This window comes from Trachemys scripta, chromosome 7 (assembly GCF_013100865.1).
Source record: "Trachemys scripta elegans isolate TJP31775 chromosome 7, CAS_Tse_1.0, whole genome shotgun sequence".
In the NCBI taxonomy this organism is placed as follows: Eukaryota; Metazoa; Chordata; order Testudines; family Emydidae; genus Trachemys; species Trachemys scripta.
Window position 1 is genome coordinate 62160443 of NC_048304.1, and position 15883 is coordinate 62176325.

The 15883-nt window shown below is 39.6% G+C and overlaps 1 protein-coding gene across 4 annotated transcripts in view; it reads left to right on the top strand.

Moving 5' to 3' along the window:
* VCL (vinculin) overlaps positions 1-15883 on the top strand; it is a 111099-nt gene that overhangs the window by 84683 nt on the left and 10533 nt on the right. For all 4 annotated transcript variants that reach the window (XM_034777600.1, XM_034777602.1, XM_034777601.1 and 1 more), the window contains exons 11-18: positions 1007-1197; positions 4290-4489; positions 5144-5272; positions 6400-6549; positions 7268-7376; positions 8335-8637; positions 9299-9426; positions 10604-10789. In XM_034777600.1, the coding sequence (XP_034633491.1) occupies positions 1007-1197; positions 4290-4489; positions 5144-5272; positions 6400-6549; positions 7268-7376; positions 8335-8637; positions 9299-9426; positions 10604-10789 (1396 nt within the window). The remainder of the gene's footprint in view (positions 1-1006; positions 1198-4289; positions 4490-5143; positions 5273-6399; positions 6550-7267; positions 7377-8334; positions 8638-9298; positions 9427-10603; positions 10790-15883) is intronic.

Genomic DNA, 15883 nt, shown 5'->3' on the forward strand with positions numbered 1-15883 from the left:
CAATGCTTAGCTAAAGAAAGTGTTTCAGTATCAGATCTGAAAAGGAAGTGCATGGTGGAAGAGGAAGGTTACGCTTATGTGGTGTCAACAGTGGTCTTTAATATTAAATCTGTCACTTTTTCCATTTGTAGTTAGTGCTTTTAACATAGGGTTTTCTTCAGATTTTGCTACCCTAGTCCGTACATTGTCTTTCTAACACCATAAGTAAAGTGTTGTCGGACATTATTCTTAATTTCTGTTTTTGTACATAATGAACGTCGTTATAGTGAATTGAGTCACGAGAGTATCACAGTTAAATCTACAAAAACAACGAGGAATCCGGTAGCACCTTAAAGACTAACACATTTATTTGGGCATAAGCTTTTGTGGGTAAAAAACCACTTCTTCAGATGCATGGAGTGAAAATTACAGATACAAGCATAAATATACTGGCACATGAAGAGAAGGGAATCATAGAATCATAGAATATCAGGGTTGGAAGGGACCTCAGGAGGTCATCTAGTCCAACCCCTTGCTCAAAGCAGGACCAATCCCCAACTAAATCATCCCAGCCAGGGCTTTGTCAAGCCTGACCTTGAAAACCTCTAAGGAAGGAGTTACCTTACAAGTGGAGAACCAGTGATGACAAGGCCAATTCAATCAGGGTGGATGTGGTCCACTCCCAATAATTGATGAGGACGTATCAATACTAAGAGAAGGAAAATTGCTTTTGTAGTGAGCTAGCCACTCTCAGTCCAAGCTCAAATTAATGGTGTTAAGTTTGCAAATGAATTGTAGCTCTGCCGTTTTTTTGAAGCCCCTTCAATTATAATGTCGGGTTATTTTTGTTTCTGAGGCTGTGGATGGCGTTGCGTTCTGTATGGCTGCTCGTTGTTTTTGTGGTTACAGACTAATACAGCTACCCCGCTCTGATACTTGCTGGTTATATCTGTTTTCAAAAATATATAATGTCTTGTATTGATTTCAGTTGAGCGAGTGACTGCAACTATCTTTTCTGGATTTTCAGTGGGAAAGGAGACTCTCCAGAGGCCAGGGTACTGGCTAAGCAAGTAGCTACATCACTGCAGAATTTACAGTCTAAAACAAACAGGGCGGTAGCAAACACCAGGCCAGTTAAGGCAGCTGTTCATTTGGAAGGCAAGATTGAGCAAGCTCAAAGGTGGATTGACAATCCGACAGTTGATGACCGTGGAGTAGGTGAGCTGTTTGCTGAATCACTGTTTGGCGTCATAATAAATCGGAACAATAAAACTGCATCTCCTGAGATTTTTGTTTAGCACATTTGAGACGTTTGGTTTATGTAGGTGTGTAGTTTGTAGCATGTGGCTCATAGCAGCATTCTGTGCTGCTTCTGCTGGTGAATGGTGAAGTGTGGTGATGGATCCTCCACTGGAACTTAAGCAGAGGAAAATGAGCATCATATCAAAGATGGGAGAGCTTGCAATGTAGATAGGACCTTACTAAAGTGATGGTCAGATCAATTGGATTTGTGAATTTAACATGCATTCACTATTCTAACTAAAAATTGGTGTAAAATCACTGTGTTCACAAAAAACTTGATGGGTCAACAAGTGGTACCATACATGCCTTTGAAGTTACTTTCTAATATCCATACATGTAAGTAGGAACAAAACATAATGCAATATTTTTACACTGCTTTGTATTGTGTGTAATTCAAGTACAATGCCTAAAATACACATTTGTATCAGCTGCAAATTAGGAAATTAACTCCCATGTAAATAAAAAGTAGATGTTTCATTCTGTAAGGTTTTTCTTATAGATATGGCTTCACCTCATACAGTTTCTACACAATCTTATGGAACAGCAATATTATTTTGTTACCAGCAATCAGTGGAAAAAGTGATCAAATAGTCATGGTATGTCACTTGCAGGCATATAGTAATGATTCAGGAGTTGCTTTTTTGTTAATAATTGGAAGTGGTGGGAAAATTAATGAAACCTTTTTTACGAAGACAAATGATTCAGCCCTGACCACCACATTTGTGGTGTTTTTCTTGTTTTCTGACCAGCTTTCTAGCTGGCAGGATGGCTTTTATCCAAAAAATAGTTTCAATAAAGGTTTCTTTGCAATCTTTGTTTTGGGAGCTCATTCATCATAGTAGTGAGGTGCAGGCAGCAGAGCTGTGAAGACCACCAGGAATCCCAACCTGGCCCAGGTGTAGTGCAGCTGTAGACCTTCAGTGCCCGCCCCATCTTTCAGTGCAGTCAGGATTACTTCTGTTGATGCGTGAACAACCTGATTTTTAGATCACAGGTAGGGATTGCAAGGCTGGCAGTTAGAGACCTTTTTATTTTTGAACTTTTGCAAATTTTCTCTAGAAGTCAACAACATGGAATTATACCATGCAATTTTAGCCATTTCCTGATGCAGGAACAGCACAACAAAGTGTGATGAGACTCCCCAGGCCTTCTGGAAGCTGTGAAAGAGTGTCCCAGAAGGTCTGGTTGGTGGGAACTTCTCCAATTGCAAACTGCCCCAGAATCCACTGCATTTTACATGAGCATTCAGCTCCTGGAGGCATGAAATGTAAATCAGATATGATAGTTCACTCTTTCCCCTTTAAAACAAACAAACAAAAGTTTAGGTGCAAAAAAATATATAATTGCATAGTTATGTTTTGAGATTTTATATGCAAATTATGTAATTTCCATAGGAATTGGAACTCTCCTGCACTGGAAATAAGTTAAGGCTTTAGTCAATAGGTACAATAATATATAATGCCAAAAATGTGTGAAGGGCCAGAATAAGTAGTTGTGGGAGCCTTAACTTCTGAATTTGTTAAACGTTTAAAAATTTGTCGTAATGTTGCATTAATGTGTGTTGGTTTTGACTTTTATTTTAAATCTATTGCATTTGTTATGGCCATTGGTAAGATTCCTCTACGAAGGATTCATTGAGAACACAGTGCTCGGTTAGATCTCTACAGTACTATTCAAAGAATTTGGCCTGGTAAATTTAGTCTTATGAAAATATTTCTGTGCTGTTCTCTGAACATGGAGTTGACCGTGTCTCAAATAATTTTGCATGTTTACACTTCTCCCAGCGTAAAACTTGGCACTATAGTATGGATTGATTTAAGTTCTGAACCATAAAACATATGTTGTTCTATAATGGTGTGGGTCATTTTGCTGGCATCTCCTCTGTTTGCTTTGTAAACAACTTTATTATAATCTGCTTCTACTGAGCAATAAATGGATTGAAATCTTTAATTCTCACTGCCAGATTAAAAATTGGGCAGGATAGGGTGAAATATCAAATGAATGTCTTCATCACCTGCTCTTTGCTTACTCCAAAACAACAACTTGAATAGATATTACTGGATTCTAACAAGACTCTACTTGGCTAAACTAAGAGATGTCACAAAATGTTGCTGTCAGTACTCTGCATTGCATCTTGTATATTCTGGGGCTGTGACAAAATTATTCTCAGCTCTCCGTAACCAACTCTGTAAACTTATCTCTTGAGCTGTAAACTTCTCTGTTGCACAGTCAGCCAAATTTCTGTCTGTTAGACTTAAGTGAAGACAGCCATACTCCATGTATCTTTAAGACTTAAATGTAATAACTCCTATTTAAAAGAACTCTGCTGTGGTATTAGAAAAACAATCTCTAAATAAATGAACACAAAAGATTGTCAAGACTAAATATGGAGATGATTTGCAAGAAAAAAATGGTTGTCATCCCTCTCACCCTGCCTCTGCCCCAACCTGTGGAAACTTAAGTCTCACATCACAGCTGATAAATCTCTCCTATCTATGATATCTGAAGAAAAGAGGATATGATGTACATCACTGCTCTGTTTTCTACTCCTTTGTCTCTTCCTCCTTGTTGCCTTTGCTTGATTTAGTTACTGCACCTAAACTTTTTTTCCCTAAAATAATTTTGAGGGATGGAGGCCAATTTACAGTAATCGGAATTGGTGAGTATTGTTAAGGTGGTATCAAGTTCATGGTGATTAGGTCAGTGGGAACATAATTAACTAATATTCTGTTCTTGCCAGCCCACCCTAGCTAAGGATGGTGAGGCTCGGGCCAACCATCAGCATATTGCACAAAAGGAGAGTTTGAAGAGACTTTAACTTTACATTGGGTTTGAAATGCTGTTGAATGCAAATCTCCTTCTTCAAATACAGCTGAATAACCAGAAGGTTAATTGTTGAACCAAAAAATAAAATTAGTCCTTAATTGCTACTCACTTGACAGTATAACTGAGTTACTCCCTCTACCTCTGGGGTCTGTGAATTATTGAAGTACTTCATTTTCTTGTAGGCCAAGCTGCAATCCGGGGACTGGTGGCTGAAGGTCGTCGTTTAGCCAATGTCATGATAGGACCTTATCGTCAAGACCTCCTTGCCAAATGTGATCGTGTAGAACAGCTGGCTGCCCAGCTAGCTGATCTGGCAGCAAGAGGAGAAGGAGAGTCTCCTCAGGCTAGGGTGATTGCCACTCAGCTCCAGGATTCTTTGAAGGTAAAACTTCACTATAGGTAGACCAGTCACCATTTTATAGCAGTTTAAGTGCTGAGGAAGCCTCTGCTCATGCTGGTGGGGGTGGGTACATAAATACTAAATTCAGTATTAAGTAGCATAGGAAAACTTACACTGAATACTTGACTGTGGAAGCAGCTTTCACTGGAAGTATAGAGAACCCCATGTTTCAAGTGAGACTTTAAGCACTTGATTTCATACTTTAGGGACCAAATCTTGGTGTGCTGTGGGATAGACAGACTAATTTAAAGAGTCTATTCTATCTGTGATTCCTGATGAGTAGCAGGATGTGTTCTGTACATGGAAGGGGTTGCTCAGAAAACTGGCCAAGTATTTAAAGTTTTTCTTTTTCACTTACCAAAGATACCACATCAGCAGCTACTTATCTGAGGACTATCTAGGGTCTCATACTATACTATTCATTCCCTCAATGGTAATTTGGTCTATAATCGCTGCTAGCCAAAGGGTTAACATTACAGATGGCTTTAAGAAGCGGTATTTAAAAATACTTGGTAGAGGATATTTCTGTTTGTTGCCATTTTGTGTGGTCCCATGAACTTTTGTTTTTGCAAGAATGCTGTTTCTGGGATTTGACGGATCTACAAAATCTTAAAATTTTCATGCCATGTTTTTCAGGATCTGAAAACAAGGATGCAAGAAGCTATGACCCAGGAGGTTTCTGATATTTTTAGTGACACTACAACCCCAATTAAACTATTGGCAGTAGCAGCCACTGCACCTCCTGATGCACCCAATAGGGATGAGGTAAGTGTGGTAGGAGCAACCAATATTTTCTTATATTCAGCTTCTTACACTTAACTACACAGTTTTTTACAAGACAAGATTTTGCCCTTATTCTTCTGATCCATAATTACTAATAAAGAATGGATGAGCAGTAGTCTGAACTACTGGGAGTTGAAGGTTGTCATGATTCACTGGAAAATTAGTCCCTAAACATTCAGTTAATCCTAGGATCTTACCAAGGATCTTCCTGTCCTGATGCTGTTGACATTCTTAAGCTACTTGTATGACAGATGCGTACTTAAACTAGTTAATCATTTTTATATCTTTATATGTAATAGATGCTGATCATGTTCATGCAAGGACGCAACCATCAATGTGTTAGACCTAATTCCCCCCCCCCCCCCCCCATGACTAGAGCATATATTCAGAAAATAAGTGTATAAAACAAAGTCTGTGTCTGTGTGGAGAGAGAGAGACATTTTTCTATTTAGAACGTTTTAGTTTATAGAATAAATATCCACTTTATTATAACCTTCCATGGAAAATTCTTTTCTGTTTTATTTCTCTTACTTTTTAAATTAAACATATTAAAGCCTTTTAGGAAAAATCTGTGTCACTTCTAATGAATTAGAAATAATTGTATCAAGAATGACAGTCATAACCTTTGGCATGTGCTGCATTCTTCCCATCAACGAAACCTAGTTTTTGGTAGGCAAATTAATTCCTAGGGAGCTATGGGTTCAAAGCTGCTCTGACAAAATGCCTTTATTATGCAGTGTGAGGAATTCCTGACTAGTTCTACTACAGAATAATGTAAGAAATACCATGCATCAGTGGAAGTGTGATAACACCCCTTGCCAACAAGCTGTACAGGATGGATTAGCAGTTTAAAATGTCTGTTAATTTGATTAGAAAAACTTGGCAATAACATAAGAATTACAAAGTAAAACATTGTTGTCCGAAGATACTACTTGGTAAAAGCACCTGACTAGCAAATAGGAAATCTTGGGTTCAAATCCCCCCAGTGTCTGAAGTAAATCTATTAGTTGGTCAGACATCATGGTGCATAGTATGGTATTACGCTCTGAATAGAAAAGAAAGAGTCTCTTTGAGAAGGTAAACTGCTATTAATGCACTTTCTCTCACAGGTGTTTGATGAAAGGGCAGCAAACTTTGAAAACCATGCTGCTAGACTTGGAGCAACAGCAGAAAAAGCAGCTGCTGTTGGAACTGCTAATAAAACGACTGTGGAAGGCATTCAAGCAGCTGTGAAATCAGCAAGAGAACTCACGCCGCAGGTCTCTTTACTCATCTCAGAAATATAATAAATTAGTTGGCATTGTTAATCTCCAAAGGAATTTTCTGTATGATCCCATTCACCAAAACAAGTTGTTGGTGATATTACCATTTACATTTGTGTTAAGATGTAACTAACGTGAAGAACTCTGTGTGTATTTGTGTTGTGACATCCACTTTAAAGTGGAACTATAAAAATGAGGATATTGTGTTTAGCCATTGCATACAACAAGGCTGAATAGATGATGGAGACGGTCTCATGCTCTCCAGCTTTTGGGCAGTAATTTCGATGAATTTTCCTGCTAACTAAAATGATTTTTAACAAAACATATGAGTAGAAAATGTATTTTTCTTTTAAAATGATTTTCTAACTTTATGTAAAAGCATAATTTTGTACAGTCCTATAGATCTACGTTTTGATATATACTGCTCATTTGCTTTAGCTCCTTTGAGCAAAATGTTATCATGAAAGTGGACCTTTTTGTGTGACACGTGAATTGCAATTTGAGATACCTGTGTCTAAGGGCAATTTTAAAACCTTTTCACACAGTGGAATTCTTTGTGCAGCTGAAGGCTTTTCATAGTGGAACTAAAATTGACATATGAGTATTAAAAGTAAAACTGCACAACTAGTTGTATTAAAAAATAGTGTATTTTCATGATAATGTATAGTGTCCCTGTGTAACAATATTTTTGTATTAAATATTTGACATTTGGCAGGTAATATCAGCTGCTCGTATTCTCTTGAGAAACCCGGGAAATCAAGCTGCTTATGAACATTTTGAGACCATGAAAAACCAATGGATTGATAATGTGGAAAAAATGACAGGTAAAGAATTCTTGTTGAAAGCTTTGTTACTTCTTGCTAATTTTTGGTATTTTTCTCCTGTTAAGGTGGATGAAATGTGCATAAAATAATGGCTGCACAACTTTTTGTGTCTGAAATAAATAGCAGGCCTACAGTTTGACCCAGGAAAACACCAGTATTGTTAGTACTATGCAACATAGGTTTCTTGTTTTTATATAGGTGCTAAATGAAACCCCCCATTATTCTCTAGTTCAGGGGTTCTCAAACTTTATTGCACTGCGACCCCCTTCTGATAACAAAAATTACTATAGGACCCCAGGAGGGGGGATTGAATCTTGAGCCCACCCATGCCTCGCCACCCCACGGAGAGCCACTGTCTCAGGCCGGGGGGCCCAAGCCCAAGGGCTTGGGCTTTGGCTTTGGCTCTAGGCCCCAGCAAGTCTAAGCCAGCCCTGGTAAATGGGGTCATGACATACTTTGGGGTCCCGACCCACAGCTTGAGAACCGCTGCTCTAGTTCAAACTTACATAGGCATTTCTAATGCACTTTCAACATGGTATTTCCACACTGGGATATCTTGTCAATCAAAACAAATTTCTTCTAAAAGTCACCCTTTCTAATGTGGTGCATGCTGTGGATGAGGGCAGGCATGAGTGGATTGTGGATTATATGCTGTTCATGCAATAACATTTCTAGATATGGCATTTCTTGTCCCTTCTTTCAAGGTGACCTATGACAATGGTTGGGAAAATTTTATTTTAAGTTGTTACAGATGATGAAGATAATGCTGTATCTTTGTGCTACTGTATGTAACTTTCTCTGGCACACTTTTCTCTAACAATCTAAACTCTGTATCTAAGGAACCAAACATTCAGGAAAGTAAATACTTCCAAATGTGAACAACCTCCAGAGCCCTAAATACCCATTTCCCTTTTCATACATGGAAATGGAATGTTAACATGTTCAATTTTTATCCTAGGGTTGGTAGATGAAGCAATTGATACCAAGTCTCTGTTGGATGCATCGGAAGAAGCTATTAAGAAAGACCTAGATAAATGTAAAGTTGCAATGGCCAATATCCAACCTCAGATGCTCGTAGCTGGTGCCACCAGCATTGCTCGGCGAGCAAACCGGATCCTGTTGGTGGCAAAGAAGGAGGTTGAAAATTCAGAGGATCCCAAATTCCGGGAAGCTGTTAAAGCAGCCTCTGACGACCTAAGCAAAACTATATCACCAATGGTAATGGATGCTAAAGCTGTGGCAGGAAACATTTCTGACCCTGGTAAGCATTAAGCAAAGAGCTTCTCTCAAGCATTTTCCCCCTTTTTAATGTTTGAAGCTTTTGCAGATTTGAAACTACTAGTTTTTCTCCTTGTCCGTATATCATGACCTCAAAAACCCCAGTATCAGTATCGTGCAATCAAGATGCACATTACTTAATGCTTCTATTAAATTCAATGGGAAATCCTCCAGTGAGTTAAAGGGAACAGGATCAGCCCTTAGTTTACTACTTTTGTTACCACCTATGAAGAGACTTGTGTCTTGTGATCTTTGTCCCAGGTAAATATTTGAAATGTGCTGGCAAGAGGACCACCTGCATTTTTTCTGTAAAATGGCAAGATGTTGCATGTTTGTGCCTGAGTCTACTTTGGCTATTCATAGTGGATTCTTACTCCAGCCTTAGCACTGGTTTAAACCCACTGGCTGTTCTACAATTAACATTCCAAAAATTAAAACTCACTGTACAACATGCTGTCTGTTGTTTAAATACCATTATATTTTGCAACTAAATTTTGAAGGTACCAAAATTTTGAACCAGGTATTGTGCAAACTGCAAATACTCCTGAGAGGAGTACTCCCCCCCCCGACACACACACACACTCTCTCCCAAGCATGCAAGGTGACAAGGGCATATTAAATTAAGCATTGGATCTTCTGATCAGGTTTGCAGAAGGGCTTCCTGGATTCTGGATATAGGATTCTGGGAGCTGTGGCAAAAGTCAGAGAAGCCTTCCAGCCTCAAGAACCTGATTTCCCTCCTCCTCCTCCCCCTGACATTGAGCAGCTTCATGTAAGTGCAATTCAGTTTCTCAGTAATAGTATATTTGAGTTGCACTGATAAAGTACTGATTGCATCCAGTGACAATAAAACTTTTTTTTTTTTTTCCAGAGACACTTAAGTTCAGTTAGAGTCGTATTGGGATGTACTGGACTTCACTTTTCACTTTAAATAGTGTTGGTGGTCCTTTTTTAGAAGCTAGCGTAATTACTTAATTTAAGATTGAAGCACTTCATCAAAGAGCCTGATATAAAGCCCACTGAAGTCAATGGAAGACTTTCATTGACTTCAGTGGACTTTGGATGAGGTGCAAACATCACAGAACCCTTCTTGAAGCAGAAAGAGGGAGAGAGGCACCTTTGAGACAGCTAGACCCCAGTCCATTGTTTGCTTTATAGATCCATGTTTCTTAAGTGACAGGACTTTCAAACAGGAAACACAGAAGTTAACTTCATCTTCTAAAGAGAATGTCTTTCAGCGCAATGGTTGTAATTTTAGTTTTAGCAAATAAAATGTTTAGAAATATCATCACCTCACTCTTATATGCTTTGTCTCATGTAGTGAGGAGTGGGGAAGTCTCAAATTCTACCCACTAGTTCATGTTCGTTATGATCTCCCATACTTTTGCCTGTGATATGGTTTAGTTTAAGCCTCATCTAGTGTAAAACAGCACTCAGAGAGGTAAGCCATATTCTAACTGCAAGACAAGGGAATAGCACAGGCTTTTCATGCCACTCTTCCCCTGCCCTCTAAAATGAATCCTTTTGGATCCATTTATATCTCTGGTTACATGGATCATGCAATGTGGTTTTGGGAGAAAAGGGACCCCTGTGAATTTATATGGAGGTGGCCTACTCTTTCTATTAAGCAGAGGCCATAAGTCCAGGGCAATGATTTGAGTTTAAGGTAGAGGACAGGTATTGATTTTGACCAAATGGAAAACATTTGTTTTATTCTTTAAATAAAAAATGGTAGTTGTATTTGGCTGGTCAGCACCAGAAACTTAGCAGGCCAGCCTTCAGTGTGAAAAGGCGTAAACTACTGTGAACGTACTTTTCTTGTGATGGAGAGTCCTTTAAATGTGAGACAGCATGAGCTCCTCATTGTCCTGCAGATGTCTAATAACCTGGTACCATGTTTTGTGCCAGTATATTTTCAAGTGTACAGAATATATTCCTTTCTTGCTTAGCTGACTGATGAACTTGCGCCTCCAAAACCACCCCTTCCAGAGGGTGAAGTTCCACCACCCAGACCACCTCCTCCCGAAGAGAAGGATGAAGAGTTCCCAGAGCAGAAAGCGGGAGAAGTGATTAATCAGCCCATGATGATGGCTGCTAGGCAGCTACACGATGAAGCCCGAAAATGGTCTAGCAAGGTAAGTGAAGTGTATAAAAGGGCTTATTTCTATTGACTCTTAACAACTAATGTAAGAAAGGTTTTTATCTCTGGAAATTAGAAATAATAGTCAAAGATCTAGGACTGAAAGAAATCAGAATCATTCTCAAGGACTAATCATGAGCTTGACTGTCCAAAGTCAGCTGTTGCCATTCCTTTCGTTTCCTGGGATAAAACGAAGCATTGTAGGTGGGATTCTGTGTATGCCATGATTAAACAGCTGGATATTTGTCACAGCATTATGCTGAAGATTACAGGCTTTCATTTTTCCAACCTTTTATACTTCTCAGACTAGGAGTCAATTCAATGATGTGTGTAAATCCCTAAAAAATGGCTCTGCGAGACATGATATGATATGTTCCATATGCCTCCATGGGGTGTTAATTTTGAAAACTAATGATGTATATTTCATTGGTAATATCATTAAATGCTAGTGAACTGGTTAACATGCCAAATTAATTTGCTAATCCCACAAACCCAGACTGCCTTCCACAGCTTCTCAGATGCTGGAACCACCTCCTATTTTCCCCTTCTCCAGCTGCAAAACTTCCTGCTTTCTCCTGACCTCCTTTTATAATAGAATTTATACATTTGTACTGCTAAGCACTGATCTACACCTAAAACTTAGGTCAACCTAACTACATTGCTCAGGGCTGTGAAAAATTTTGCCCCCTGTGTGATGTAATTAGGTCAACCTAACTCCTGCTGTAAATACAGCTAGTTCGATGGAAGAATTCTTCCATTTACCTACCAACTTCCTCTCGAGAGGATAGATTTACTACAGCAACTAGAATAAACACACTAAAGCAACAGAAGGGAAGTGTCTACATTACAATGGTGTAGCTGCAGCTGCACTTCAGTAGACATACCTAAATTCTGGAGCGTGCTGAAAATGTAAATGTTGGGGGCAGAATAAAATAAATGGAATTTAATATTACATGAAACAAAGGGTACAAATATAATTAGGTATTTTTAAATTAAATATGAAAATGCAGTTGGAAGATGCCACTGAATCTCCTCACTGCTATAATGTGGCTGCAGAATGCAAGAGTATTGCCACAGAATTAGGCCAGGCTTGTTGTGAAGTAGACCGGCCCTTGATTATAACATCCCTGAATTGGTGAAGCCACTCAGTTTGAATGTTTATAGCCATCCACTGGATAGCTATTCTTGAATCATTGCTGCTGGAGAAATTAGAAGCTTTTTACCTTCAAAACATAAAATAGCGGAACAGCTTCTCTCGCGGTCATTCTTATGTGGAGAGCTACTATAATGCACCTTACATTCTGTGTAAACATGGATTTGCCTTCCATGCTCACTTTGTGTTTGTGGTGATCAGAGCTTGTTAGTATGTCACAGAACCATTTTTTGCCCTTTTAAGGTAGGAAACTGACAACCATGTTAAAACAACTATAAGTAGTTCTGGTGGACATCACAGAAACCAACCAGTCAGGCTAGATTGGGTGACTGTAGGTAGCTCATCCATTTAACTCTTCTCCTCCTGAGCCATCTGTTTCTAAAAGATGTATCATCTTTGTTTAAAATAACCACTACCCCTTTGAGCTGTGTTCTAGGCAGGTACTATTTTGTTAAGACACCTTATTATTAAAAGCCATTGTATGGCTTTGGGGTCAAAGATCATTCAGTTTAAAGGGTTAAAATTTAGCACTGAATTGGGAGATTAATGCTCGGCGCATTAAAATTCCATACATAGGAAAAGTGAAACTTGCAGCACTTGTGAGCTGGGTTGTGTTAATTCTGGGGAGAGCCTTTCTACAATGGCTGTATAAATGTACTGCGTAGAAATTATTTTTAAAGTTTGTAAGGTGCAGTTATGGTCAAAGTGACAGTATAAAAATGGGACCACCTCACTCCTTTTTATTCAGTCACGCTTACACACACTGAGTTTATTCTGGCTTGCACATCAATGTAAGTTTTTAGCTATGTTACAATTATAGAGACAAATTCTGCCCTCATTTGCAGCTGTAAAAAGCCTGTTCTAGGCAGCAGGTGTGGGCTTTCACAGGTGTAACTTGTAGGCCAGAATTTGGTCTGCAGCATTGCCATTGTTTGGGATGATATGTGAACCAGAAAACAGATTCTAATGAGTTAGGAGCACTGAGTCAGAAAAGGCCTCTTTACTTGTAAAATGAGGAAAATTGATCTGGATAATTGATGTAATAAACAAGAAACCCCACAAATCCATTTTGGAGCCACTTTTCCGACTAAAACTGTGTTTTACATGAGAAGTTCAGTATATTTTCTGCTTGCTTTATTGTTACCTGTGTGTGTTTAACATGATAAAGGAGTAATCCTTTTGGGATATAATCATCTTAAAAGGTAATTTTGAGGAACAATAGGTTATAATTTGCACTTTTCAGAAAGTGCTTAGTGGTTTGGATATTAAAGCTGACAATCCAATTAAATACAATAAGTACTGAAATATTTGTTTACCATATGTAGTTTATATGTTAAGTAATATGCCTACTAAAATATTTACCTATGAGAGCAAAACACCAATACAGCTTAAAAAAATAACAATGTACAACTTCTCTTGTTTTTAGCATGAGCCTAAACTTTGGGGTCTCTGGATTACAAAACAATATTTTCAGAACCTTTCAAGAAAAGTGATTCAAACCAACAAAACCAAGAAATTGAAGTCTAACTTTTCATCCTTCGTTCATGCTTTTAAAGTCACACCAGCTGCAAAGCAAGCTGGTCCCATGGGTACAACTTCAGGAAATTGCAATGTCCCATGGTGTTTCCCCTGCTCCCGCTCTTCCCTGCGGATCATGGATACCATCCTGGATTTGCTCTGGGTTTAGTTTTAAAATGCTTTCTTTTGAGCAGTAATGATCCTCAGAGAAGCTACATCTCTAACCCAATATAACACTGTCCTTGGGAGCCAAAAAATTTTACCACGTTATATCGAACTTGCTTTGATCCGCCGGAGTGCGCAGCCTCACCCCCCTTCTCCTCCCCCCTTCCCCCCCCGAGCACTGTTTTACTGTGTTTTATCTGAATTTGTGTTATATTGGGTCGCGTTATATCGGGGTAGAGGTGTATTTAAAAGATGAGTCTTTAACTTTCCACTGCAGCCACAGGAGGTGGCCTTCTCTTTTGGAGAAAATCTAGCATGGCAGGCACTGAGCATGGTGTGTGGGACTTGACAAATCATGAGACACAAGATCCAGCTCATCCCAAGCCTGCCGGACTTCAGGCTGAGGCAGGCTCTCTGTTCACAAAGCCAATCTTTGACTTTTGTGTTTTCCTGGGGGTTTATTGTCACAAACAGACGCGTCTATATCTTTTTTGTATGGGGGGGAGGGCAGGAAGAGGGAATGCTTAATATTTTTTTAACAGGCTTCTTAATACTCTGTTTTTATAAGACTCAAAAGTTACCAATTTAATATTTTTACAAATGTCGTTTTTCACTGGGCAAACCCTGGAGTTCTCTCACCTCTAATGTCTTATGGAGGGTCCATAAGCCCACGTGGGTCAGTTTCCCCAAATGCAGAGTTTCTGCCTCTATATCAGGATAGCTTGGGCATTCGGGTTTGAGAGTTAAATTAGGCTTCAGTATAAAGAATTATAAAGCCCATCAATCAAAAGGGGCTTATATTGTGTAATGTCTGAAAGATGCTCTGCATGACTAAGATTTTTTTTAAGATGAGTCACTTATTGAGTTTAAATTATAGCTTTTCCCTTTCAATGTTTTTCTCGTGTAGATTTTGTCCATAAAAGGCCTTGCCTTAAAAACAAGGCACATTAGAAAATACATACCTTCTTGATAAGGATTGTTTGGCTTGTTTCACTCTCTTCATCTGGTATGAAGAATGTGGTTAGTAATTTTGTATAATGCAATGGTCCTGGAAGTGTTGGCTATGGTAACATGCCATGCAAAATATGCTGTGACCTTGTTTTCTTAGGTATCTCTTCCCCACACTCTGCACTGTAGGCATTAAATCGTCATTTTTTCCACACATAAAAAGGTAATAACTGCAACATTATGGCAAAACAATATAGTTCTCTTCATAATCCCTTTGTACTCTAAACATTCTTATTCACAGTGCTCTGTTTTACTAACTCCATTTTCAGTCTGATAACAAACACTGATAACTTCATTTACCAGGAACGATCTCCTTTCCCTTTAATCTTTTTTGTTCGCTGTGTACTCTTGATAGCCCTTCATTTCCAATCCTGCTACTCCTCTGTTGTTAATTCTTTTCTTTACTTCTCTAAGGGCTTGGCTACAGTTGTGAGTTACAGCGCAATAAAGAAGCCCTGGGTGCCCTAGCTCACTCCCTGTCCACACTGGCAAGGCACGTAGAGCGCTCTGTCTCCGCGGCTACAGCGCTGCCGGTACTCCACCTCGGTGAGAGGAATAACTTTTGCTGTGCCTTGGCTGCAATGCACGGGTGTCAATGTGAACAAGGTGTTGGGTTACTGCGCTCTGATCGGCCTCCAGAAATGTCCCATAATCCCCTTAAGTCAAGTGGCCACTCTTGTCATTGTTTTGAACTCCTGTAGGAATGCGGAAATGCCTTTTCAAAGCTCTGTTTCTGACAGCTGGCATGGAAGCCATTACTGTGTGTGTGTGTGTGTGTGTGTGTGTGAGAGAGAGAGAGACACGGGGGGAGGAGGGATCTGCTGCTGTCTGGACTAACAAGACAGCATGCTAACATGCTCTCAGCCCCCCAAAATCCCCCTCTCTCTCCCCCCACATTTACACAACACACCCCCTATCACATTCCCCCCCCCCCCCCTTTGAAAAGCACATTGCAGTCACGTGCATGCTGGGATAGCTGCCCATAATGCACCGTTCCCAATGCCGCTGCAAGTGCGGCCATTCCAGTGCGCAAGCAGCTGTCAGTGTGGACAGACTGCAGCGCTTTCCCTAGGGTGCTCTCCAAAGGCGGGTTTAACTCACAGCGCTCTACATCTGCAAGTGTAGCCATGCCCTAAGGGAACAGAAAGAAGTATCTGGCAGCTGTATTACCTCAGCCAGACATCCTTATGTGAAACCACATCCACAGGCAAAGTTTGTTTTCACCAGTACTGGGTCCTTGTCTGC